General features: G+C 36.7%; 1 protein-coding gene across 2 annotated transcripts in view; it reads right to left on the bottom strand.

Moving 5' to 3' along the window:
- The window catches only part of CWC27 (CWC27 spliceosome associated cyclophilin), a 238,606-nt gene that overhangs the window by 42,605 nt on the left and 169,458 nt on the right, over window positions 1-26,543 (bottom strand). The window contains exons 12-14 of one of the 2 annotated variants that reach the window (XM_063086709.1): window positions 14,591-14,700; window positions 10,011-10,114; window positions 9,513-9,579 (exon numbers count right to left, since the gene is read on the bottom strand). In XM_063086709.1, the coding sequence (XP_062942779.1) occupies window position 9,579; window positions 10,011-10,114; window positions 14,591-14,700 (215 nt within the window). In that variant the 3' untranslated portion in view covers window positions 9,513-9,578. Of the gene's footprint in view, window positions 1-9,512; window positions 9,580-10,010; window positions 10,115-14,590; window positions 14,701-26,543 lie in introns of those variants that run through there. The other variant, XM_063086708.1, reaches the window with a different exon arrangement.

Here is a 26,543-nt window from a genome sequence, read left to right as displayed (position 1 = left end):
ATCTCAGTGTGGTTTTGCTTTGCATTTCCCAGATGCTGAGTGATGTTGAGCATTTTTTTCATATGTCTGTTGGCCATTTGTATATCTTCCTTAGAGAAATGCCTACTTAGCTCTTTTGCCCATTTTTTAATTGGGTTGCTTGTTTTTTTCTTGTAAAGTTGTTTGAGTTCCTTATATATTCTGGATATTAATCCTTTGTCAGATGTATATTTTGCAAATATTTTCTCCCACTCTGTTGGTTGTCTTTTAACTCTGTTAATTGTTTCTTTTGCTGTGCAGAAGCTTTTTAGTTTGATATAATCCCATTTGTTTATTTTTCCTTTGGTTTCCGGTGCTTTTGGGGTCGTATTCATGAAGTCTGTGTCCAGTCCTATTTTCTGAAGTGTTTCTCCTATGTTTTCTTTAAGAAGTTTTATTGTTTCAGGGTGTATATTTAAATCCTTAATCCATTTTGAGTTGATTTTACTAAATGGTGAGAGGCATGGGTCTAGGTTCATTCTCCTGCATATGGATATCCAGTTATCCCAGCACCATTTGCTGAAGAGGCAGTCCCTTCCCCAGTGAATAGGCTTGGTGCCTTGGTCAAAAATCAGATGGCAGTAAGTGTGTGGGTTGATTTCTGGATTCTCTATTCTATTCCATTGATCAGTGTGTCTGTTTTTATGCCAGTACCATACTGTTTTGGTTATTACAGCTTTGTAGTATAGCTTGAAGTCGGGTAGTGTTATGCTTCTAGCTTTATTTTTTTTGCTCAGCATTGCTTTGGCTATGCGTGGTCTTTTATTATTCCATATAAATGTCTGGATAGTTATTTCCATTTCTGAGAAAAATGTCTTTGGAATTTTGATGGGGATTGCATTGAATTTGTATATCACTTTGGGTAGTATGGACATTTTCACTATGTTGATTCTTCCAATCCAAGAGCATGGGATATCTTTCCATCTTCTTGTATCCTCTCTAATTTCTCTCAGCAGTGGTCTATAGTTCTCATTATAGAGATTTTTCACCTCCTTGGTTAACTCAATTCCTAAGTATTTTATTTTTTTGGTGGCTATTGTAAATGGGCAGGCTTCCTTGATTTCTCGTTCTGCATGTTCACTATTGGAGACTAGAAATGCTACTGATTTTTGTGTGTTGATTTTGTATCCTGCTACTGTGCTGAAATCATTTATCAATTCCAAGTGTTTTTTTGTAGAGGTTTTAGGCTGTTCGATATATAGGATCATGTCATCTGCAAACAGGGACAGTTTGACTTCATCTTTTCCAATCTGGATGCCCTTTATTTCCTTCTCTTCTCTGATTGCTCTGGCTAGTACTTCCAACACTATGTTGAATGGGAGTGGTGAGAGTGGGCATCCTTGTCTAGTTCCTGTTCTTAAAGGAAAAGCTTTCAGCTTTTCCCCATTCAGGATGATATTGGTAGTGGGTTTGTCATATATGGCTTTAATTATGTTGAGATACTTTCCATCTATACCTAACTTATAGAGGGTCTTTGTCATGAATGAGTGCTGAATTTTATCAAATGCTTTTTCAGCATCTATAGAGATGATCATATGGTCCTTGTGTTTGAATTTATTAATATGGTGTATCACATTTATTGATTTGCGTATGTTGAACCAACTTTGCATCCCGGGGATGAATCCCACTTGATCGTGGTGAATTATTTTACGTATGTGTTGCTGTATTCTGTTCCTAGTATTTTAGTGAGGATTTTTGCATCTATATTCATCAAGGATATCAGCCTGTAGTTTTCTTTTTTGGTTATATCTTTACATGGTTTTGGTATCAGGATGATGTTTGCTTCATAGAATGAGTTTGGGAGATTTGTGTCTGTTTCAATCTTTCGGAATAGTTTGTAAAGAATCGGTGTCAATTCCTCTTTGAATGTTTGGTAAAATTCTGCTGTGAATCCATCTGGTCCTGGGCTTTTCTTTGTTGGGAGCCTTCTGATAACAGCTTCAATCTCCTTTATTGTTATTGGTCTGTTCAAATTTTCTACGTCTTCATGGTTCAGTTTTGGGAGCTTGTGTGTGTCCAGAAATTTATCCATTTCCTCCAGATTTTCAAATTTGTTGGCATATAGTTGTTCATAGTAGTCTCGAATGATTCCTTGTATTTCAGATGAATCAGTTGTAATATCGCCTTTTTCATTTCTAATTTTTGTTATATGAATCTTCTCTCTTCTTTTTTTTGTTAGCCATGCTAATGGTTTGTCAATTTTATTTCTCTTTTCAAAAAACCAACTTTTTGATTCATTGTTCTTTTGTATTGTTTTTCGGGTTTCAATTTCATTCAGTTCTGCTCTGATCTTAATGACTTCTTTCCGTCTGCTAACTTTAGGTTTGGATTGTTCTTGTTTTTCTAGTTCTTTAAGGTGAAGTGTTAGGTTGTTCACTTGCCATCTTTCCATTCTTCTGAGGTGAGCATTTAATGCAATAAATTTCCCCCTTAATACTGCTTTTGCAGTATCCCACAGGTTTTGGTATAATATATCATTATTTTCATTAGTTTCAATAAATTTTTTGAGTTCCTGCTTGATTTCTTCTTGGACCCATATGTCATTAAGTAGAATGCTGTTTAATTTCCATGTGCTTGTATAGTTTCCAGAGTTTCGTTTGTTATTAATTTCTAGTTTTAATCCATTGTGGTCTGAGAAAATACATGGGATAATTCCAATTTTTTGAATTTATTGAGACTTGATTTGTGACCCAATATGTGATCTATCCTGGAGAATGATCCATGTGCTGATGAGAAGAATGAATATTCTGAGGTTGTTGGATGGAATGTTCTGTAGATATCTGCCAAGTCCAATTGGTCTAGAGTATTGTTTAGATCTTGTGTTTCTCTACTGATTCTTTACCTAGATGATCTGTCTAATATTGATAGTGGAGTGTTCAGGTACCCTGCTATTATGGTATTAGTGTCTATTTCCTTCTTTAGTTCTAATAGAGTTTGTTTTATAAATCTGGCTGCTCCAACATTGGGTGCGTACATATTTATGACTGTTATGTCTTCTTGATGCATCAGTCCTTTTAAGTAGTGTCCCTCATTGTGTCTTTTTATGGTTTTTAGTTTAAAGTCTATTTTGTCAGATATAAGAATAGCTACTCCAGCTCGTTTTTCTTTTCTGTTTGCATGGTAAATCTTTTTCCATCCTTTCACTCTGATGTGAATCTTTATGGGTGAGGTGGGTCTCTTGTAGGCAGCATATAGTTGGGTCCTCCTTTTTAATCCACTCAGCCAGTCTTTGTCTTTTGATTGGGGAATTTAAGCCTTTTACATTAAGAGTTCTTATTGAAAGGTGTTGATTTATTCCTAGCATTTTATTGGTTGTTTGGTTGTCTTAGGTGTCTTTTGTTCCTTGCTTTCTGATTTACTGTTTGGTTTCTTTGTTTGTTGGTTCCTTAGGTTGTAGAGAGTGTTTTTGTTTGCTTGTTTTCTCTTCATGAATGCCATTTTTATCATACTAGTGGGTTTTGATTTTTCTTGGGTTTTTATGGCAGTGGTAGTTATTTTTCAGGAACCAAACCCAGTACTCCCTTGAGGATTTCTTGAAAGGGTGGTCATGTGGTAGTGAACTCCCGCAGTTTTTGTTTGTCTGAGAAATATACTATTTACCCTTCATTTCGGAAGGAGAGCATTGCAGGGTAGAGTATTCTTGGCTGGCAATCTTTGTCTTTTAGTATTTTGAATATATCATCCCATTCCTTTCTAGCTTTTAGGGTTTGCGATGAAAAGTCTGATGTTAGCCTGATTGGGGCTCCCTTATAGGTGATTTGACGCTTCTCTCTTGCAGCTTTTAAGATTCTCTCTTTGTCTCTGAGTTTTGCCAATTTGACTATGTCTTGGAGAAGGCCTTTTTGGGTTGAATACGTTTGGAGATCTTTGAGCTTCCTGGATCTGAAGATCTGTGATTTTTCCTTTACCTGGGAAGTTTTCTGCCACTATTTTGTTGAATATGTTTTCAATGCAATCTCCGTTTTCCTCCCCTTCTGGGATACCCATGACTCAGATATTTGAGCGCTTAAGGTTGTCTGATATCTCTCTCAGATTTTGTTCAGTGTCTTTGATTCTTTTTTTTTTGTCTGCTGTGTTATTTCAAACAGCCCATCTTCAAGTTCAGAGGTTCTCTCTTCAACTTCGACAAGCCTGCTGGCTAAACTCTCTGGTGTGTTTTTTATTTCGCTGAATAACTTCTTCAGTTTGGCAAGTTCTGCTACATTTTTTTTCAGGACATTGATTTCCTTGTACATTTCTTCTTTCAGATCCTGTACACTTTTCCTCATTTCATCATGATGTCTAGCTGAGATTTCTTGTATCTCATTCAGTTTCCTTAGAATTATCACTCGAAATTCCTTGTCAGTCATCTCAAGGGCTTCTTGTTCTACAGGATCTAGAGTTTGAGATTTATTAACTTTTGGTGGTGTACTTTCTTGATTTTTTGTATGTCTGGTATCTTTTTTTTGATGTTTATTCATTGTGGCAGGGAGTTTCACAGTCCACCGGTTTAAGACTAATGACTAACTAAGATGTTGCTGTTGTTGCCAATTTGGTATGGCTACCTCCGTGACTGCTCAGTTGGCCTCTAGTGCCTTGTGTGTGTGGTTGCCTCAGGTCTTGGGCCTCTCTGGTCAGCTTGGACTCTGCTGGGCTGCTGGATCACGGGGCAGTACCGCAGGGTGTGTGGTCTCTGCTGAGCTTCCACTTCCCATGCAGGACTTCTCCCTGTTCCGTGTGCTCTGGCCCGGGCTGCTGGATCACACAATGGCGGCCCCACAGGGTGTGTGGTTTCTGTCGAGTCTCTGCCTCCCTAGCCGGACGTCTCCCCACTCTGTGCGCACTAGGCTGGGCTGCTGGATCTCGCAGTGGCAGCCCCGCAGAGTGTGTGTTTTCTGCCCAGTCTCCGCCTCCCTAGCCAGACGTCTCCCCACTCTGTGTGCACTGGGCTGGGCTGGGCTGGGATGTGTCTTTTGCAACCCTCGTCTATCAGCCAGGCCTTCAAGACCCTGCTCTGCACGGCCTCGCCCAGGAAGTCTACCAGGTTTCTGGTAGGTGCAGGCGACCGGTCGCTTTGGGTGCCTTTGTAGCACTGTGTATATCTTTCTCGGGACTTATTACCTTCCTCCTGGTATCGCGGTTATTTGTGTACTTGTCTTATCTCCCACACCACAGCGTTTGCTCCTCGGGGGAGGAGCCCGCAGCACACGGTTCACCTTTGAATCCCCCTGGCACAAACCGACTATGGTGCCCGCCCGCAGTCAGCTCTCCGGCAGGTTCAAGCGAACTCGGGAACGCTTCAACCACACTATTCCTAACCAGAAATTGGTTAGGTGTTTTTCCGAACTGGTGGCCGCAGAGATGGTATCTGCCTCCCAGTAACAGGAAATTTACTGGGGGCTGGAGCCCAGGGTGCGGTGGAGTGCCAGTCGGCCTAACCCATACTTCCTTGCCCTCCCAACACTGGCTGGGGACGCCCCACGCCACCAGCCCCGCCAGAGAACCACAGAGGGAGTAGGAGGGGAGGCCGGCCCGCAGGCCCCGGGAAGCCCCGCGCCGTGGCAAGCAAGTGGGAAGGCTCAGTGAGGAGCCGAGCCGGGCGAGGAGGACAGGCTTGGCCGAGCTGGGCTGGAGCTACCACCGCATGAGAAAATGGAGGCAGCCCCGGGTCCGGTGAGTGGTCCGGTGGGGCAGGCGGAAGCCGGGCGGGCGTCTGCCCCCTGAGCAGGGCTGGGCCGGTGGTCACTCACAGGTCTGGGCCTGGCCGGGCGGCTCCCTCTCTGCCTCCGTTTCGTCGCCATCCCCGTCCTCGGCCGCCGCTGCCACCGTCCTTGGCCGCCGCCGCCTCGAGCTGCTCACTTGGTCCCATGGTGTGGCTTGGGCACTCCCAGGAATCTTCTTTTATGCCGGCCTGAAACCTTGAATCCTGAATAGGGCAGCTGGCCACTGCAGCTAAGAAACAGTTCTTTTCTTGCTCCACACTTCAAAGCTGTTGCCTGTAAATGAGGCAGCCTCTCCTGCCAAGGGCCAAGTGGCGATCAGCCCCCACGACTGGCCACCAGCAGTGGTCCTCCCTTAAGAGACGGCAAGGGGAAGGTCCACAAGTTTCCTGGCTGCCTAAGGCCCAGTGGCCGCCTTTTCCACCTCAGCTACTCAGCGCCAACCGCCGCAGCCACCGCCATCTTAGGATCCCAGGAAAACAAATGGAAAGTACAGAGGGAAGAAGATGAACTGCAGCAAAGCCTTTGTTATATGATAGTGACCTCGCAGGTTTGCTGGGAGTGAGGGCGTGTGTGTGGCTCGCCCTCAGCGGCCAGTCGGGGTTTCTCTATGGGAAAGTGGAGAGGAGCTTGCAGAGCCGCTCTGCCTCCGCTCCACTGTACCTTATTTACTTCTTTTGAAGGAGCCTGTATTCTGATTTTTCTGTAGTGAATATCTTTTACTTATATAATAATCATTAAAATATTTACTTGAGGCAACCATGCAATTTTTAGTGCTTTTCAAATTTTTATAATACTGAATACTGTATGTACTATGGAGGAAAGTGGTGGAGGGGGGAGAGAGAGAAGAGAAAGAGGGAAGAAAGCACAAAGACCATTACATTGTTTATTATTTTATCAAGTACATTTGTTGCAAAATTTTAAGTTAATCTTAGATTTAACAATGTGGAAATAAACCTTCAATAGAACATAGCAGTGAACAGTTAATGTTCACAAGATCTCAGTCTACTCCCGTAGATTTAGTTTTTTTCCTCTCCTTGGAAATGCCAATTTTGTTGTGTAAGGAGCAGGTGGCTTTCTTTTTTATAATTCTCTCCACTGTCTCGTGAGATACAGCTTTCTCAAAAATTGTTTTTGAGGGTTAACTAAGCTTTACCTAACCAAACCTACACTGGCATATGGACTTCACCCACATGGTCATATGAATCCTTTGGTCAAATGCCTCCTGCCATGTATCTAACTGGTGATATAATATCCATGCTTGACAATGGTTCTGTGATGCTATGAGACTAAGGAATATAATGGCAAAGAGACTATTCTAGCTGCTAAACTGGAATCTGGTGCCATCACTGCCACCCAGTATTGGTGGTATGTATCTAAGCAAAGGAAGAATCCTAGTAACTCTGTGTGAAAAATTTCTCTCATGCATTTCAGCTTAGATATAGCAATAACACTTCTTTAAATGCCTTGTTAGACAGTGAAATCTGGGAATAATTATCAAACACCATATACACTGTTTACAATAGAATCATATTTCTTTTCTTTCTCTCTCCCACTTTTTATTTTTTATTCTTTTTGCATAAAAAGTAGAATGCTGCTGAATGGTACCCAAGTGTCTGTTGTATACCATGCCAATACAGCAGCTTAGCCAAAAATGCGAATAGAATAGTTTGCCAAGTAAAAGAAAACAACAAATTGGTAATGGTTTCTATCTTGACAGAAAATGAAAATGATCCCTCAATGTGTGGCCACTCATGTGGACACATAAAAATGTCTTAAGAGCAATCATTTTACCTCAGATAACAGACCCTGACAGTGTAGTACAGCACATTGGCTGACTTTCACTTCTTAGAAAAGCGGCAACCATGACCTACAAAATAGTCTGGGAACCACGTAATTTATGCATAACACACATGCACATGCCATGCAGTCATAATATTTGCTATAAATCATTCTGAATACAAGACTCCTTTCCTGGGTAGAATATACTTTATGAAGAGGGTCTAAATCACCAGAGACTTGATTAAGCTGAACTGGTTTATTTATGAACAGAAATGATGTTGCTTATCAGGGTACAAAAATTCAAAGGTCTATATTGCAATAAAATGGTATTATATATGCGGCCCTATGTATTCTATATGATTCTGCATAGTACCTTGAACAGTAGGTATTTTTATTACATGTTATATGAAAGAAATACCAAAAAAATTGTGGAGGTACATAGTGTACAGCTTTGACTTTCTGTTAGGAGACTGCAGTTGAAAGCAGAAATAAACCCCCTGAAGACCTGCTAATGGTTCCTTTAACTTATTGCCTCCTCCTTCACCAATTATTTCTTCCTCCAAATGGAGAATTAGCCAACATCACTGACCAGTAATTTTTGCCTCCCTGTGTGGTGAAGTTCCCTCATTTCTTTAACTTTCTAATAAGGATGTTAAGATAGAACATTGATTAGATTATCAAATCACATCAAAACCAAGAATGACACTTAAAAAAAAACACAATTGATATTTGAAGCTAAAGAAGAATTCACAATGGGAGAACACTGAACCAAGGGGCTAGGAAGAACCTTTGGAAGTAAAATGGTCTTGCCAAGTTGAAAGTAAACTTGAATACTGTGGGTTATGAGTTTCAAATGAAACTTCTGGGGTTTGAATTTGTTGGTGACTTTCCTGTTCAATAAAAAAGGACTTAAATGGCTTATAAAAAGGTTAAAAAAACTTATTGGGCATCAAACTGCTCTTACCAAACTCCATCTTGATGAGTTAAGTGTAAATGAATCAGAAACACATGGGTCATATTTCCGTAAAAAATGCATATGGATTCAAAAATAAGGGGAAGAGGACTTGGCAAAACATTTTTTTGTGTGTGGTGGCTGAACCGAAAACATTTGAAAGATATTTTGAGACATTCAAGGAATCCAATATAAAACTAAACCTGTCCAGTCATATAAAAAACAGAAAGTTCTTCTGTGCAATGTGCATTTATCTCTATGGGTCAATCAACACTCACTGAGCCTTTGCCTTTGGCACAGGACTATGGGAGAAGCCAGCTTCTGCCTTCAAGCAACTTTGAATTTAAGTATAAACAAATATATATAAGTAATAGAAACCCATTAAAAGCCATCCAGGATTATACAAAAATTGGCAGCATAACCCAGGTCATATGGAAACCATAAATTAATTGAGAAATATTCAAGTGTTTTCAGGGTCCTAGGTTAGGTAGAATTCATTCCATTCAAATCATCATCAAATCTCAGCCCTTTTGATTAAAGTTTTATACAGTTGCAGAGTGGTACTTGTTTAAATGTTTTCTTAATAAGGGTTTTTATGTCTTTTTTAATGTGTGTCCCAGCCCTCCTTCCTCCACCCTCTAAATTTGTGAGTGCTCAACAAATCTTGCTGACTGGTTTCCTGGAGGATGGGAGTGTTGAACAGAGTTTTGAAATAGGGGAGATGCTGTTTGGCAGAGAGGACTCAGGCTATGATTCCGGGTTGGGGTAATGGCACATGTGATGGTTCAGAGGCTCCAGAGGGTGAGTCATGTGTGGGGGGTGATACACTGGCTTGCCTTCAGCAGTGTGCCTGAGCCAGGGTGTAGTGGGAGGTGGAGGCAGTTAGGTGTGGGGAGGCCTAATATACTGCATGTGAAGTCAACTTGAGGACAGTGGGGTGTGATAAGGGAAAACACAATTCTTCTTCTTCTTATTTTTTTTTGCCAATATAGGATAAAGTTCTAAGCACAGGACTGAACATCATTAATTTCTTTATTTCTTATCAGTGCCTTAAAAAGCTGAACAATATCCAAGGATAAAAATAAAATTAACTATGTATGTGTTGCTAGGATCCCATAGATCATAAATCTGAAAAGGAAGTTAATAGGATTATGAAATGGATTACTGAGTTCTAAAACATTTGTGGGAAACTGTAAAAAATTATTGATTTATTGTCTTTTCAGGTTGTTTTCTAGCTGTTTAATGTGTCTTATCTTTTCCACAATATTAGAAAGTTACCTAAGAACAGAGATAGTGTCATACATTTCTTGTGCATTTTCCACTTGCTAGTACAATACTGGGAACACATATCAGCACTCAATAAATGCTTGTTTATTGAGTGTTTGTTTATTTCATTTTATACTGAACTGAAATAAAGTAAAAGGGTACTGAGGTCCTATAATGATGATAGTAAAGCCTGAAAAAAAAAAAAAGGGATGATACTGTGGAAATGTCTCAGTAGTGTCTCTGTTCTGAGCTTATTTGTTCATGGTTAATATAAAAGAAACCAAAGCCCTTACCATCCTTCATCATCTTCTACTTCTGTTTCAGAAACGTCATTTTCAGGAGTTTCAGCAATTGCTTGAGTGAGTTTAGATTTAAACTGGTTCAGCAGCGCAAGGGTCTGAAATAACAATTAGACTGCTAAATTTTTGGATAAAGATAACTATAATTTTAAAAGACACATAAATTTGATAGAAAAGAAAATTACTACTTGGATGTAAACACTTAGATAAATAAATTTTATCTTAAAGGAGAGTAACAGAACTGTCTTCAACAGTGATATTATTAAACCTCTACAATATCCTGTTGGCTTTGCACTGACACTTTTCTCAAAGATGGTTGGCCACTTTCTGATTTTGGTTACATAAATTTACTTATGTAGAAGACATTTCGACTTTAAAAATAAATGCTTATGAATATTTAACGTTTTAGGGCCAGCCTGTGGCTCACTTGGGAGAGCGTGGTGCTGACAACACCAAGTCAAGGGTTAAGATCCCCTTACCAGTCATCTTAAAAAAAAAAAAGTTAACTTCTTAAATGTCTACAAGACAAGGATGGAATTCACCACGATATGTGGAATCAAAAATAAAACACCAACAGTAAATGTTATTTTTCATGTAACAAATTTCCAAAAACATAAAAATATCAATATTGGGAAGGTAGAATGAATGTACACATTAATTCTTGGGAGATGGGTTAATTGGAATAATATCTTTAGAAAGCTGTTGATATGTAGCAGAAACTTTAAGATGATCATCCACTCTGATTCAGTAATTCCAATCCTGGGAATATATTCTAGAACAACTATCTGAAACATAGAAAATGGCTTATGAACAAGATGTGCATTGCAGCAGTATTTCTACAAATGGAAAAATGGAAAAGTTAAATGTCTGTCAATAAGGAACTAGATAAATTTGGTAAAAAACAAAGAATATGCATCAATATCTTTAACAAAAAAACAAAGAATATGCTATTATACTGTTACTAAAAGCTACATACATAAAGCATTGCATTCTATTGTTAAGTAAAAGAAGGAGATACAAACATGTTGAGTATGTTAAAAAAAGGGGGGTTATGACATTACTCTAAATTCTTATTTGGCTCCCATAGCCTTCGTGGGCAAGAAGAAGCAACAAGTGGCTACAATTTTGCAATCACTTTGTTTCTTGGCTATACCTTCATAGTCTCCTCCAGAATTTGCACAGAGAACACAAGCTAAAAAAATTTTCTATTCTACAGTTTTAAAGAGTGCATCATTATGAAACCTGTTTGAAAAATCAAGGACCTAATCAAGATTTTGATATGTTGAATTCAATAATAAAATCCTCACATTTCATAAGGAAAAGGGTATGTAGTAGTTCAACATGTGAATAATAGGTATAATAAGGAGTCACAGTAAATTACTCGGCTCCAGAATTTATATAGAAAATATCATTAAGACCACAGTTCACGAAAAAATAAGGTAGGTTCTGGCAGTCTAGAAAATAAGCTCAAATAAAGACAAGTAGTGGCAAAATAACTGCAATAAAGAAAGGCAGTCATTGCTAAAAAATGATAATGAAAAAGTACCTGACACTTTTCTGCAAAATTTAATGCCCACATAGACAACAGCAGAAAATATACAAATTACCATAGCTGCTAAATGAGATGAGTCTGGGGGGAAATTTATAAATTCCTATAGAATATCATCATAGGCATTCTGAGGGCTATTCATTAAAAAAAAAAGAACATTATTCATTAAAAACACTCCTATTATTTATAAGCTTTTATTGTATTTGCTTTATCATAAAAAAGGTTACTATAGAAATATTGAAAAATAGAAGCAAAACAACAATAACTATTATCCCACTACTCAAGATACCCATTGTTAACATTTTGACATATATCTTTCAGTGGTGTGTGTGTGTGTGCACTTATATATCTACATCTACATCATGTAAATATATACCTTCATACACATATCTTTATATCTATGTATCTACCTAATCTATAGCCTAAAAGTAAACCCTATCAATTTTTAATGGTGGACTTTTGTATACTTGGAAATGTCTTTTCTTAGGGCATAAAGAACAATGAAAACAAAGACTTCTCAGTGGAATGAATTTTCTATTGGCATTTACTCAAAGAAGGGGACTGTGACAAACAAAAAACATCCTCTTAGCCTTTCTTAGCTTCTCCTATATGAAAGATTGGACTTTTCTCTAGCTGCATACTAAAGGTAAGAGAAGACACTGGGCAGAAAAGAAAACATCACAAAAACAATGGGGCACATTACAGGGTGAAGAAGGTAGGATCAGTAGGGAGGCATTTCTGTTCGGCTTCGGCAGGGGAATCACTCAGTCTTCTGGCTTTTGCTGAAAGAATGAATAGCCAACCACGTACAGCATGGGTCTTTAGCACAATGAGAGCCTTACTAGCATGGAGATGCTATTCTGAAGGTGCCCAGCCTTGGCAGACTTTGTTCATGTATATCTACCTAAAAGTCTCCCAACTAGCCTCCACTTTATCTGGCTATTGCCTATTCAACTGTATTAGTCCGTTCCTGTTGCTTACAGCAAAATACCTGGAACTGGGTAATTTTTAAGAAAATAAAATTTATTGCTTATGGTTTCATAGGCTGGGAAGTCCAAAGTCCAGGGAACACGGCTAGTGAGGGCCTTGGTGGTGGCAGCAGTGACCCAGGGTCTCATATGTCAGAAAATGGTGAAGCAGAGAGAGGTTAACCTCTCATGTGCTCTTCTTTTAAAGCCTTCAGAACCACGCCCCTGACCACCATTTTTAATCCATTCATTATGGCATGGTCCTACAATCTAATCACCTCTTCAAGGCCACACTTTTCAACTACCATAATAGGATTTCCCACCCTCAACAGTTACAGTGGGAATTAAATTTTGGGGGGACATTCAACCCATGATATCCTTCAAAGCTCAGCTGACAAATCATTTTCTCAGGGAGGCCTTCCTAGATTCTTAGGCCATGTTAGGTCCTGCTGTTAAATATTTACGTAGTTTCCTGTACCTACCCTTTCATAATGCTCACCCCTTTTTTTATTGGTATTACTTTTTTAACTCTTTTCCCTGACAGCTCAGAGAGGGCAGGGAAGTGTCTACCTGTTGATGACCAAACACAGTGATTAGTACATGCTAGGTTTTTAATAACTATTTGCTACAAGGGGGGAAAAAAGGAACGCATGGGTAAGAGTGATCCTTAGATCTTTGGTAGTATAGTCACTACAGTTGCTATTCAGAAGACTTTGTGACTCCACAAAAACAAGTTAGTGATATACTTTTTCTTCTTTTCATTTCATGTGCCATTTCTTTTGAAAGTTGCACATAAATTAGCTTTCTGTAATTATAATTTCCTATACCTGACATTCTGTTCAACATTCCCTATGATTATTTTCACACTAAATACTGATGCATGATCTTTCATTACCAGAAATTAGTTGTCATTTATAATACAGTCCCTGATTAACTTACCCAAAAATGCTTTGGCTTTTATTTTATTTTATTTTATTATTTATTTATTTATTTATTTTTTTGTCTTTTTCGTGACCAGCACTCAGCCAGTGAGTGCACCGGCCATTCCTATATAGGATCCGAACCCACGGTGGGAGCGTCGCTGCGCTCCCAGCGCCGCACTCTCCTGAGCGCGCCATGGGCTCGGCCCGTGCTTTGGCTTTTAAATTTTCTTTTATTTTGCTTGTTTTATTTATATGCCTAAAATGGCATATCCTCATATATATATTTGGCAGCACCAAAAATAAATGCTTTCAGTCTGCCCCCTAGCTTTTCAACATGCAGAGCTTTTAAGAAATTTGTTTTATCAAGTACCAACTGCATGGTGTATATACAGCTGACTCCCAAATTGTTGAGCTACCTTCCTATCTCTGTTCATTATTGATTTCTTTCTTTCTTTTTTTTTTTTTTGTCTTTTTCGTGACCGGTACTCAGCCAGTGAGCGCACCGGCCATTCCTATATAGGATCCGAACCCGCGGCGTGTCGCTGCGCTCCCAGCGCTGCACTCTCCCGAGTGGCCACGGGGCTCGGCCCCATTCTTGATTTCTGAGGATTTGCTCATATTATTCCCTATGGATTCAGGAATTACTTGCAATAAACAGAGTTCTAATACAGTGTAAGTCAACTAGTAGACCAAATGCCTTATTTCCAGGCAGTGTACAATTTCAAGCCACGCTGGCTGGTCAGCATGTGAGATGCTGGGCTGGGAGAGATCCTCTTGTCATTTACAATCACTACGTCTCCATTTCATAATACGGTATTCACTTAGACAAAGGTTCTACCTGAGTCTTTGAGGCTATGTGGCTTTACAAGGTTCCTATGCTTGACATGGGAGCACCAAGTTGAAACTTGAAAGTTTCAGGCTTTTTTGCCTAAAATGTCTGTTAAGAAGTCTAGAATTAGGACCTTTACAAGAGTGGCCAAGGTACTTGGTGCTGCATCCTATATAAATATACCCTTTTTCATTTTTAAGTGGCAGTGCTTCTCCTGATATATAATCAAATTGGCTACATTTAGCAACATTTGAAGACAATAAAAAGGCAATAAATAATTTACGGGTTTTGGTTTTTGAAGTTACCTGGTCTTCCCTGGAAGTTCCCTTCTTTGCCTTTTGCTTCCTCAAAGCTTCATACTTCTGCTTCTCTCTTCTGTATTCTGCAACAGCATCATCTGGAGCAGCTTCTTCCTCTGAAGAACAGTAGAATATTCTTAGAATAAGTAGTAGAAAGGCTCTGTAGATTCATCATCAATGTATATGCTCATGTGATTAAAGAAGAGGTCAGATTTTGGGCTTAGCTTACCTCCATTTAATTTCAAAACAAAACCAATAAGCTTCACCAGTTCCACAACTATTTCATAAATTAGAAAGTGATTCATATTAATGTATCAACCAATTTTATAAATACATTTGTTTTATACTGCCCTACTGTAATTGTTTTTCTCACTTGTACTTATTTAAGTTGACAATAAAATCACCTATCTCGCTTTTAAAACAATTAAGGTTTTCTTAAAATTGAGTAATATCATTTTACATTGTTCCCTTGCCTTATAAGATACAATCTTTCAAATACTGATAGATATTCCAACTACCTGCCATTTTTGTTCCTCAGTTACAACAGCAACTTCAATTTGATGGCAGCAAAGAAAATAAATATATGTCACAAACTAGTCAGTTAGGATAATTACCATAAGCAGACAAAAATAATTTTTACTAAATTAGAAAACAGATCTATGGCTTTGATTCTGCAATGATTCCATGTGAAGATCAGCGAACATCTGGTTTCACAATATAGTTTGCCTCAAAAAAACAACTACAAACATCTTACAATACCTTACGTGCATATATGTTAATGAAAATTTGTGACAAAAACCAAAACCAAAAACTACACCTATCTCCTCTTATCTTTGGCTGGCAAACCAAGATGAGCCAGAGGTAATCAACAATACTAGTAATCTTTCTACTCAAGCCTTATTTACTTGCCTCTTTGTTACCTAGTTTGAGGAACATTATGAATGTGCAACATATTAACAATTAGCTATTTTGTTCAAGATATTTTCTAGTTAAAAAAAAGTTGTGTGAGCTAAGAAACAATTTGTCTTTTTGTAGTTACCTAATATAGAACTTGAAAGGAATGATCAGTTTTATATACAATCTTATATGGATTCTTTCAAAAGTATGTTTCAGACTGCTTTCAAGACTGACAACTGTAAAAGCTAAAAACTGGGCACTTTAATGAAAAACCATTAAATACAAAAATAATATCTGAGGCACATATCCTTAGCATAAGTGAAGAGAGGATGTTATCATAATTGGTATATATAAAGTGATTCTTATAATAGGTTTTAAAATACTTCTTTATTTTTCTTCTTATCCTATAGTAGTTGGATTTGCATTGTCATAGGGTACAGACCACGCACGTTAACATGACTTTAGATTCCTATATGAGACAGTTAATGTTTACCTTTCCAGCCTTACCACTCACAACTTTACTGGGTCCACCTTGAACTGCTTTCATTTGGCTTATAACTATTACTCTTGGAACTCACCTCGCTCTCTTGACCCCCTATACTTTGCACATGCTGTTGCTTTCTTCAGGAATACTGAAGACTCCATCTCTCTATTTCCCCAATTAATTTTTCTTGCTTAATTCCTGCTCATCCTTTAGGTCTCAGCTTGGATGGCACTTCCTTCAGGGAGCCTTTTCTGATTCCACTCTTGAAATCTGGTTTAGATGTCCCTCCTTTTGAGCTTCCAAAGCACCCTTTATCACTTATCACACTTTATGGTAATTTCCTATTTACTATTCTTTAACCCTCACTATACGTTAAACTCCTCGAGGAAAAGTCATATTTCTCTGGCACTTAGGACAATGCTAGGCAATTATTAGAAGCACAATAAATAGTCAAATAAATGAAGTAATAATGAAACTGGGGAAGGGGAAAATAAGAAGGTAGTAGGCCAATTTGCTGTCTACTTCAAATCCCCCACCTGCCACTACCCAGCTTCACACAGTTATAACCAGTATCTGCCATGCACCTGAAATCTCATGCTCTGTTACACTTAGGGAGTCAATAGTATTTGTTTTCTGCCATTTCTCTATGCAGAATTTTGTAAAATCCTAAGGAAACTTTTGATGAGTATCCTTAGAACTGTCTTATGCTTAATGGTTAAATGCAAAAGAGAAAGGACAAGTTCTTAGATTTTTAGCTACGAATGACTGAAAATCTTTGTGGTAAGAATTTAAAAGTAAATGGAAAGACTAATATAGATGAATTCAGCTATCTCATATCACAGGTAAGTTAAACTTACAACCTTCAAAACAGATGCTTATTTTACTGTGTTTAACATGTATCCCCTTAAATTTGGTCCCCTTTAGCAAGGACCAACCACTTAATTTCACTTTTTAGACATGTGTAGGAAGCAAAAAAAAAAAAAAAAAAAAAAAGCCATAAAGAAACCTTAAAAATCAATTTTAAAAAGTCAAAGACCAATTTAAGTACATAACAAAGCAAGGAAATTGTATAGGTATGTTATAATATTAAAAGTACTTTTAATAACTTAGAAAAAGTAGTCATTTCATCTTGCAAACTACATGGTAATGACAGAATTTTTAAAAATACCTGTAATGAGGTATACTTTATATATAGTAAAATTAACTAGTTTTGAGTATACAATTTGATGACTTTTGGTATTATAAATAGTATTTATAACGTCTACTGCAATCAATACATAGAATGGCTCCATGGCCCCGAAAAGTATATGAACGTCCCTTACAGTCAATTTCCCTCTTCTGGCACCAGGCACAAGCACTCTGCTTTCTGTCACCATAGTTTTGCCACTACTAGAAACTCTTACAAATGGAATCATACAGTATGTAGTCTTTAATGTCGACTTCTTTTACTTAGCAAATATTTTTGAGATTCATCAATGTTGTTGGATATTCCTTTTTATAACTGAGAAGTATTCTCTAGTATGGATATGTTTAAATTTGTTTATTCTTTTACCAGATGTTGGGCATTTGTGTTACTTCCAGTTTTTGGCTACTACAAATAATGCTTCTGAGTATTCAAATACAAGTGTGTTTGTGAACATATACTTTCATTTCTTCTAAGTAAATGCCTAGGAGTGAAATTGCTGGGTCATATAAGTGCATGTTTAATTTTATAAGATACTGTCATACTGTTTTACAAAACGGCTGCACCATTTTGGCTGCATCATTCCTATCAGCAATATAGGGGTCTGAGTTGCTTCACATCTCCATCTATACCTGGTATTATCATTTAACTTTAACCATTCTAGTGGGTGTGATATCATATCTTATTGTGTTTTCAACTCTCATTTTTCTGATAACAAGTGATATTAAACATTTTCATGTGCTTACTGGCCATTCATTTATCTTTTTTTTGCAAAATGTTCAAATCTTTTGTCCATTAAAGTTTTTTTGTCTTATCAATGAGTTATAAGAGTTCTTTACATTTGATACAAACCCGTTCTCTGATATAGATTCTGTAAATGGTTTATCTCAGTCGGTAGTTTACCTTTTCATTTTCTTTAATTTGCCAAAAAGCAAAAATCAAATTTTGATGGACAGCATTTTATCAGTTTTTTATATTATAAATCACACTTTTAGTGTCTTATATAAAAATCTTTCTTGCCCAAGGTCACAAAAGGTTTTTCCAATGTATTCTCTTTAAAGTATAAAATTTTAGCTCTTTTGTTTAGGTATTTAATTTATTTCAACTTAATTTTTGTGTATAGTGTAAGGTAAAGTTGAAGTTTTTTTTTTTTCTTCTTTCTTTTTCTACACAGATACTAATTGTTCCAGCATAATTTGTTAAAAAAGGCTCCCCCCACCACCATTGAAACATGTTGGCATCTTTCCTGAAAATCAATTGTCCATATTATGTTTCTGTTTCTGGATACTCTCTTTTGTTTCATTAACTGATGTCTCTCCTTATGCCAGTAGTACACTGTCTTGATTACTGCAGGTTCATGGCAAGTCTTAAAATCAGTTAGTGTAAGCCCTCTAACTTTGTCTTCTTTATAAGATTGCTTTGGTAATTTTTGTTCCTTTGCCTTTCCATATAAATTTTAAAATCAGCTTGTTAATTTCTTCAAAAAGGTCTGCTAGGATTTTGACAATATCTGCACTGAATGTATAAATTAATTTGGTGAGAACTGTAAGCTTAACAGTATTAAATCTAATATTTTCTTGAATTAATCTGTCACCATCGTTGAGGTCTGCATTGCCGTCCTCTGAGTTGCAACCATCATGTGGAGTTGTGGTACTGGTTGTGGGGGGAATGAGTTGGAGTAGTTATTATCATTTTTGTAACTATCCCAGGATCAGTATTTCAGAGATAGGAATGTTTTGAAATGAATACAGGTAATTGTAAATTGATTGGCTGCTATACATTCTAGAAGAAACAACATGAAATAGAAAAAATAAGGAATAAGCAATTTTTACAAAATGGAAAACAAATAGTAGTATCTCTCTTCTATCAAAATATCATGGGAATATTAAAAAGAAGATATGTGCAATGTAATTAATTCTCATATCAAGAGAATTACCTGTATTACACCAGTAAACAACTCCCAACTAAGATGGGTTAACTGGTCATAAGTTATTCTTAAAAAAACAAAAACAAACACAATTTTTTTATTATGGAAAAATTCCAACACAAATATAGAGAGAACATATAATGAACCCCCTTTACCCATCATCAACTGTCAACGGTATTAACTTATGGGCTATCTTATTTAACTCGGAAGGTATTCTTAAGACATTTTAAACTAACATTCAAACAGGAACCCAGAGTTCATACATATCTTCTCGTGGGCAAAAAGGAAAGAGCATGTACTCCTAGCTTCTATTACAGAAGGGGCCACTGAGCATGGCATGTTTAGAACATAGACTTTGTAGTGAGACCAATATGAATCCTGGTTCCACAATCTACTACACATGTGACACAGGGATAAGATGCATCACCTTTCTGTGCCTTAGTTTCTTCAGCTGTAAAATGAGGATAACAATATCTGCCTTGGGCCGAGCCTGTGGCGCACTCGGGAGAGTGCTGCGCTGGGAGTGCGGTGACGCTCCCGCGGCGGGTTCGGATCCTATATAGGAATGGCCAGTGCACTCATTGGCTGAGTACCAGTCACAAAAAAGACAAAAAAAAAAAAAAAAAAAAAATCTGCCTCAATTGCTGTGGTGAGGATTAAATGAAATACTGTTGGATGTGTGGCGAACATTAAACAAACTACAGTATTGTTATTCTCCGACACACATTAAAAATGTTAAGATACCAAAATACACATTCATACATACTGTACATTTATATGTTAACACTATATATGCTTTTCTTTGTTATGATTGATTTTAATAAGCATTCAAGGGATACTGCATACTCTTGCACAATTTGGGTACATCTTTCTCTACATCTCTTTCTCTCTCCATACAAGTACATTCCTTTCATATTACAGAATTTTTTACTTTAAGGGAGGGGAAGAAGAAACTATTTTTCTGCCAGATTATAAAGCTATATGCATTTTTTAAATGTTTATAAGGATTCTTTAACTGGGATACTCTTAGATACGTTAATATTTTTATTTCACTTTTCCCCTGCACTTCCCACTTCTTAACCTATATTGAAGAGTTAATTAAGACAACTTTAATGAATCACTTTATTTCCTCAGTATTCATCAAACCACACTCTATATTTTCTAGCTATGAAAATAAAAACACGGGTACATAGTTCAGATACCCTGAATATATTTGCCCTGATAATATCTTAATATTGTAGCATTAGTCATTCTTCTTAAATGTACAGTTTCATAAATGTGTTAATAAGGCAATTAGCAGTAGTGATGGCAAGCATCTAGAAAATTAAATAAGATTCACTCACAAATTTTAGGATTTGTTTGATACAATTTCTTTGGTGATAGGAATTAAGTTTAAAACAGTGAGGAGAGATTTACATTCTCTAACTCATGTAAGCAATGGATTGCAAAACTAGTTTTACTTTGAAAAATGTTAAGGAAAAAGTTGGGTAAAACTGTAGGGCTTTTCATCATTATTTAAATAATCTCAGATCAAATAACTAATATAAATTTATCTTTTCACAAGGTTTAAGTCCTGATTCCAATACTATTTTCATCTCCCCCATCTTTAACTATATTCCATTCTTAGCAAAGCTCCAGGTAAATAATTTTGAACAGATGGACTAAGAACTATACAGAATTCTAGAAAGCCATCTATACCACAATTGCTCATCAACTGTCATCTGAGAAAGCCTTGGACTGTAATCTTATCCTCACTGTAGCTTTTTGCTTTCCAAGAGGCAAAGTGTGTAAAAACTAGACTTTTCACTCTCTGATCATGGGTGAGAGACCATTTGGACTTCAATGCAGTTGACTTGATTTTGTAATGAAAGTTAAGAACCCAAATACCTAGCGCCTTAGGGTTGAATTGGATAAATCACAGGCTACATCCTATCATTACATAGCTGTAAATGCTCTGCAACTCCTTCTAGTAGAGAATGCTCATAAGAGATCCACAGATTCTGTGGTTACTTAGGAGTTGTTTTTAGGTTGCAACTATCTTTGGGTTTGAATTGAATGTATTCTGGAGCTTTTAATTTGATTTTGGTGATTAATCATTCAATTCCAATTTAATATATCTTTTAAAAAATATACTCAATAGAGGTATGAAAAAGTTCCATTGAGCACCAACTACAGGTGGACTAATAAGAGCTGAGAAAAATGGTTGAATTACACAAGTTTGATGTTAGGGCAAAACAGATGGTTGGGCAACAGAGACTGTTTTAAGGGTGGAAATATTAATTAACCTATTTCCAGAACACTCAATCTTACCATCGACACATGTACTACTTTGGTTTGGGCTGATTTTATCTTGTGATAATTTTCTCACAAATGGCTATAAAATAAAAGTAGATGTTCTCTAAAGAACTGATGAAGGGCAAATTGGTGCTACTTTGTGTCTGTATGCCTGTGTGTAGAATTAGTTCATTTGATGTAACTCCAAATAATTAAAACTCCATATACTACTAAATGTTCTTTACTAAATTATTCTCTTTCAACGGAATAAAAGGGACGTACTTATTGCTCATTGAAATGGCACTTCATCCTAAAATTTTAAAAGATTTTCTAAAGTTAAATTTCATAAACAAAGTTAATATTAACCTAAAAATTCCAACTAATAGAATACTTAAAATCTTTATTTCTTGCAAAAGCAATTTCCCTGTACAAATTAATATTTGAAATTGCCTCACAGTAAATGAGACATCAATTTGCTAATGAATTTTAATATTCCATCCATAAGATAAAATGTGAAGATTTAGTTGACAGCATTCATAAAAATTTCAGGTAGAAAAGACCTATTGGGTAATCTACCCATCTGCCAATGCCAATGAAAAGTTTAAAAATGAAGGCCAGTTTTGCATCAAGAATGAAGGTAATAAAATTTAGCTCAGGAAGACTGACTCGATTCAGCCAACTGTCTGAGGTCAGTAAAGCTGGACAGTAATATTTTTCATAATGTAGATGTCTTACAGTCCTTTACCAAAATGAAAAACATATCACATAAATACAGAAACCCAGACAAATTCATGGTCTGTCAATTTTTTTCCCACAAAGTCATAAATCTAAGTCTTCAAAGTTGGACAAGTCTAGGAAGTCATGCCACCTTGGTATGCCCACTGGTTGTTTTACTTCTTTGTCTTGTGAGATTTTTAATCACCTGGTTTAAAGATGTTTTCCCTTCTCATGTTTTCATTTCTAGCCAAAATGAACAGGCAAACAGCTTGAGAACAGCTGTGAGGTCTGCTGATATTTCATTATATACATCTGTGAATCCAGGATTAAGCCTGCTAAGATTCCATTTGGACTGCATGGAAATTGTAACTCAAGCACTTTACATGGTATATATAGCTGAATGCAATGACAACTGCTACATAAACCCAACTGTGTGAAAAATCTGGTCAACTCTTCTATTTCTTAACTGGGTATATCATGTTAGTATAAAGTACTTCTATTTACAGTGTGATGAGCTATGAATAATCACAGCACATTAATTTTTCATGTTTTTATTTATCATCAGAATACCCTGAGTAATTTCCTTAGCTCTATATTTCAATTCACTAATTCTCTGTTCAGTTGTATCTAATTAGGTTTTAAGTCATAAACTGAGTCAATGATTTTTTTAATAACTATATTTTTTATTTCTAGATATTCTATTTGGGTCTTTTTCAAATTCACCCACTATTTTTCATAGCCTTAATCTTTTATTATACTTTTTATTTCTTTAAAAATACCTTTAATTATTTAAAGCACACTAATTATGTTGTATTTTTCAGATTGTTCTTGGAGATCTTTCTGTTGTCTTTTGACTCTTTCCCTATAGTGATCACTTCTCTGTTTTCTAATTTTTTATTGTGAGTTTATTTTCTGCTAGGGCTACATCTCCATCATACTCCATAGGAATCCTAGGCACTCAAGACTGTGTAAGGCTTCCTACAGAGAGGTTTGGTCCAGAGTCTTTTTTTTTCCATGTTAACTTCTTGACTAAGGATTCCTATTCCATATTTGTACACTTAGATTTTATAGCCTTGACTGGAAGAGGTTTAGAGTTTTAATTTTTTCATGAGAGACTTTGTTTTTTTCTTCCACATACAGTTCTAAAAACTGACAAGGTTCTTTGTGGCTTCCTGACCAGGTAGGCAGTTTTTTTAGTTCCCACTCTCTAACCAAAGGCCAAATCTTCTGTCCAAGTGTGAGACTGAAACCCCAGCTTTTAGCTATTAGAGACTACATCTGGGTCCAACGTTCTTCTGGACAACTGTAGTATCAACTTGCTCACTTACGGTTATGCTTCTCTTTGTTTCTGGTATTTAGGAATTTTCTTTTCTTTCTCTCTTACCTTCTTTTCTCTCTCTGTTTTTTTTTTCTTTCTTCCCCCCCCCCCCATCAGGCTTAGCTAAGTATTTAAACCAGCTGGGATGAATCATATTTTATCCAGCATTTCTATATATTTGTAGGAGAAGGAAGTTCTGTGTTCACTCAGTGGCCAGAACAGAAAGTAGCACATTCATTTCTCTTGTACTTGAGTCCTTCTGAATAAACAAAAATGGAATAGGTGACTGGAGACTTCAGTGACATAAAACTGGTTAATAAAATACATAAGAAAACTTTAAAATTCAGTTTCTGTAAGTACAGAGTGCTTTACTTTTACTTTTCTTATAAATCTCATTATACACTGGATGATGATTCATAAATAATAATAATGCTAATAACTGTAGTAATGTAATAATAACTATTTATCATTAATTGAAACTTCTATGAAACATGTTAAATAAATAGGAATAAAGGATGGAATAAAAAAGAACATTTATTAAGGACTTACTATATGTTAGGTACCATGCTAAGGTGCTATGATTATCCATGAAGAAAGTACCTACAAACCTATTTCACAAATGAGGAAATAGGACCACTATTAGAACACAGAAAAGTTGGGATATAAACCTAGGTTTGTATGATACTAAAGCCCCACACTGTGTCCTACTGTCTTCAATTAAAACTTCAATTCAGAAAATAAAATTCACAAAGTGTCCTCCATGTGCCTGTTACTCTCAGAGATGCTTTGAAAAACATGTAAGACACAGATGGTACAGGCTTTTAACTCCAGAAAGTAATCTAAAGGATAAAATGAACTTAACATATGTGAAAATAGTTAAGTAATCAAGCCATTGTTTAGAATTTTAAGTATAAAATTGCAAATTCGTGGGTATAATACCAGGATCCTATGCAGCTTAAAGATTACCTACATTATGATATTAGAATAAAATTTTTAAATTATATTAGCTATCTATGGGATAAAATTAGATAATATATATGAAAGGGCTTGGGAAAATGAATGTCTAATTTCACTATAACCATTAGTTTACTACTGGAGCATCAGTTTACTAGAGCTCCAGAGCTAGAAGTTACCCTGAGGACCTGCTACTCTAACTTAGTTTGTAGATGAAGTAACGAAGGTCCAGGTAAGTGAAGTTACTTAGCTAGTGTCCCATGTGGGTTAGCAGCAGAGCCTGGGTTAAAACTTGTATTCCAACTCTTAGTTTGGTTGTTAAGTACTGTACTTTTGTCCCTGCTTGTTATAATGTCCCAAACCCTTCCGTATTAGCTAGTCAGAAACTTAATCCTTGCTCCACTTGAATCTCTTCATTGGCTAGTTAACTAATAAACCAATAATATCCATTCGTGGATCTCATTTTATAAGTAAAAGAGCTTATTCCTTTTATTATCTCAGAACCAGAACTCAAGGAGCTGTCAGATTCAAGTAGCTGCAAATTCATTTGTTAAAAAAATGTTTATTGAGTGGCTATTATGTGGCAAAAACTGTTAATAAGGCTGTTTATGAATGATTTTAAATGGTTCTGGATTTACTACTTCAAGAACATTTTTGCAAAATTCCCATAATACATGAAAATTTTTATATAAATAAAGGTGATGTGGTAATGATAACAGTAAATATTTGAATAACAAAAGGGATAGACTTTAGTAGACATAGAAAAATATTAATGCTACTGATGTCTGATTATATCTCATCATACTTTCTAGAAACTACAAAGTATGTTTTCATAAAATTTAAAAAATATACCAGATCTTAAATTAATTCAAGGAGAAGTGCCAGACTTTAAAATAGCTAGCACAGTAGCTAACATTTCAAATACTCACTATGTGCCAGCTACTAGTAACTAAATTTATTTAATCCTCATAACCAACAACCCTATGAGGAAGGCATGTCATTAACCCCATTTTGCTGATGAGGAAACTAAGGTAGGAAGAGGTTAAGTGATTTATCTCAGGGATTATAAACCTGGGCATATAAATCCATGTAGTGTGGATGTAAAGTACACACTCTTAACCAGCTTTGTTTTTTTTTGTGTGTGTGTGTCTTTTTCGTGACTGGCACTCAGCCAGTGAGAGCACCGGCCATTCCTATATAGGATCTGAACCCGTGGCGAGAGCGTCACTGCGCTCCCAGCGCCGCAGTCTCCCGAGTGCGCCATGGGGTCGGCCCTTAACCAGCTTTGTTATTTCTTCTTCATACTTGAGAAAAAAGAAAACTTGGAAGAAAATATTCTAATTTGACATAAAAAGGCAGCGGGTAATCAACTGGATGTATCCTGATGAAATAAAATCCTATCAAGAAAAGGCCCTAAATTCCTGCTGGACCATAATATATGGTTTGATGGATAATGAGGGAATAAAAGCAGAGCAGGCTGCCAAACAGTGGGTTTACTGAAATATGTTCTACCCAGGGAGAATCCTGCATGAATTTTTCTTGATTCTCCTTAATTAATCATATTTTTCTCTCATTTTAACCTTTAAAATACTTTGTAGCTCCTAAGCACACTGTATCAATAACTGCCTCTTTGTCCGTATCACCCTGTAGGCTGTAAATTCACATGGCAGGAACTGTTATCTGTTTGTGGCCTAGCATATGCCTTGCATGTAATATCTACTCCATACACAGTAGCTGAATCAACAAACAGATTGATCATTTTTAGGTCCTGAATTACAGCACTGTCTAAGGGGTACCTCACTGCTTTTGATGAATGAAGTAGCTCCTTGACAAGCTTCAACAGATAGTTGTCTAAAGAAATTGAGTTATAAGGAATTAGATAATTTCAGACACCTGCTAAATAGAGGTGAGAGAAGTTGGTGAAGTCAACATTAAGGGAGTTATCCCTAATTAAGGCCCCTGGGCACCAAGCTTTCTGGACAGAATCCCTGCAAGAGTTACAGTCGTTCAATGGGGTTTCATCACCTCCTTTACCGTCTCTCTTGAGGAGCTTCTGGGGATAAACTACATATTTCCCCTCTCCAAGTCAGAATAACTTTTGTTTGTTTTATTAAGAAAATCCCTTAAACAAATGATTAGAATGGGAATATTCTGTGACACTTAAACCAGAACCTACATGCAATATATTCTCTACTATCTTTTTTT

Source organism: Cynocephalus volans, chromosome 2 (assembly GCF_027409185.1).
Source record: "Cynocephalus volans isolate mCynVol1 chromosome 2, mCynVol1.pri, whole genome shotgun sequence".
NCBI classification, from domain to species: domain Eukaryota; kingdom Metazoa; phylum Chordata; class Mammalia; order Dermoptera; family Cynocephalidae; genus Cynocephalus; species Cynocephalus volans.
This window is presented reverse-complemented; position numbering and strand designations above follow the sequence as displayed.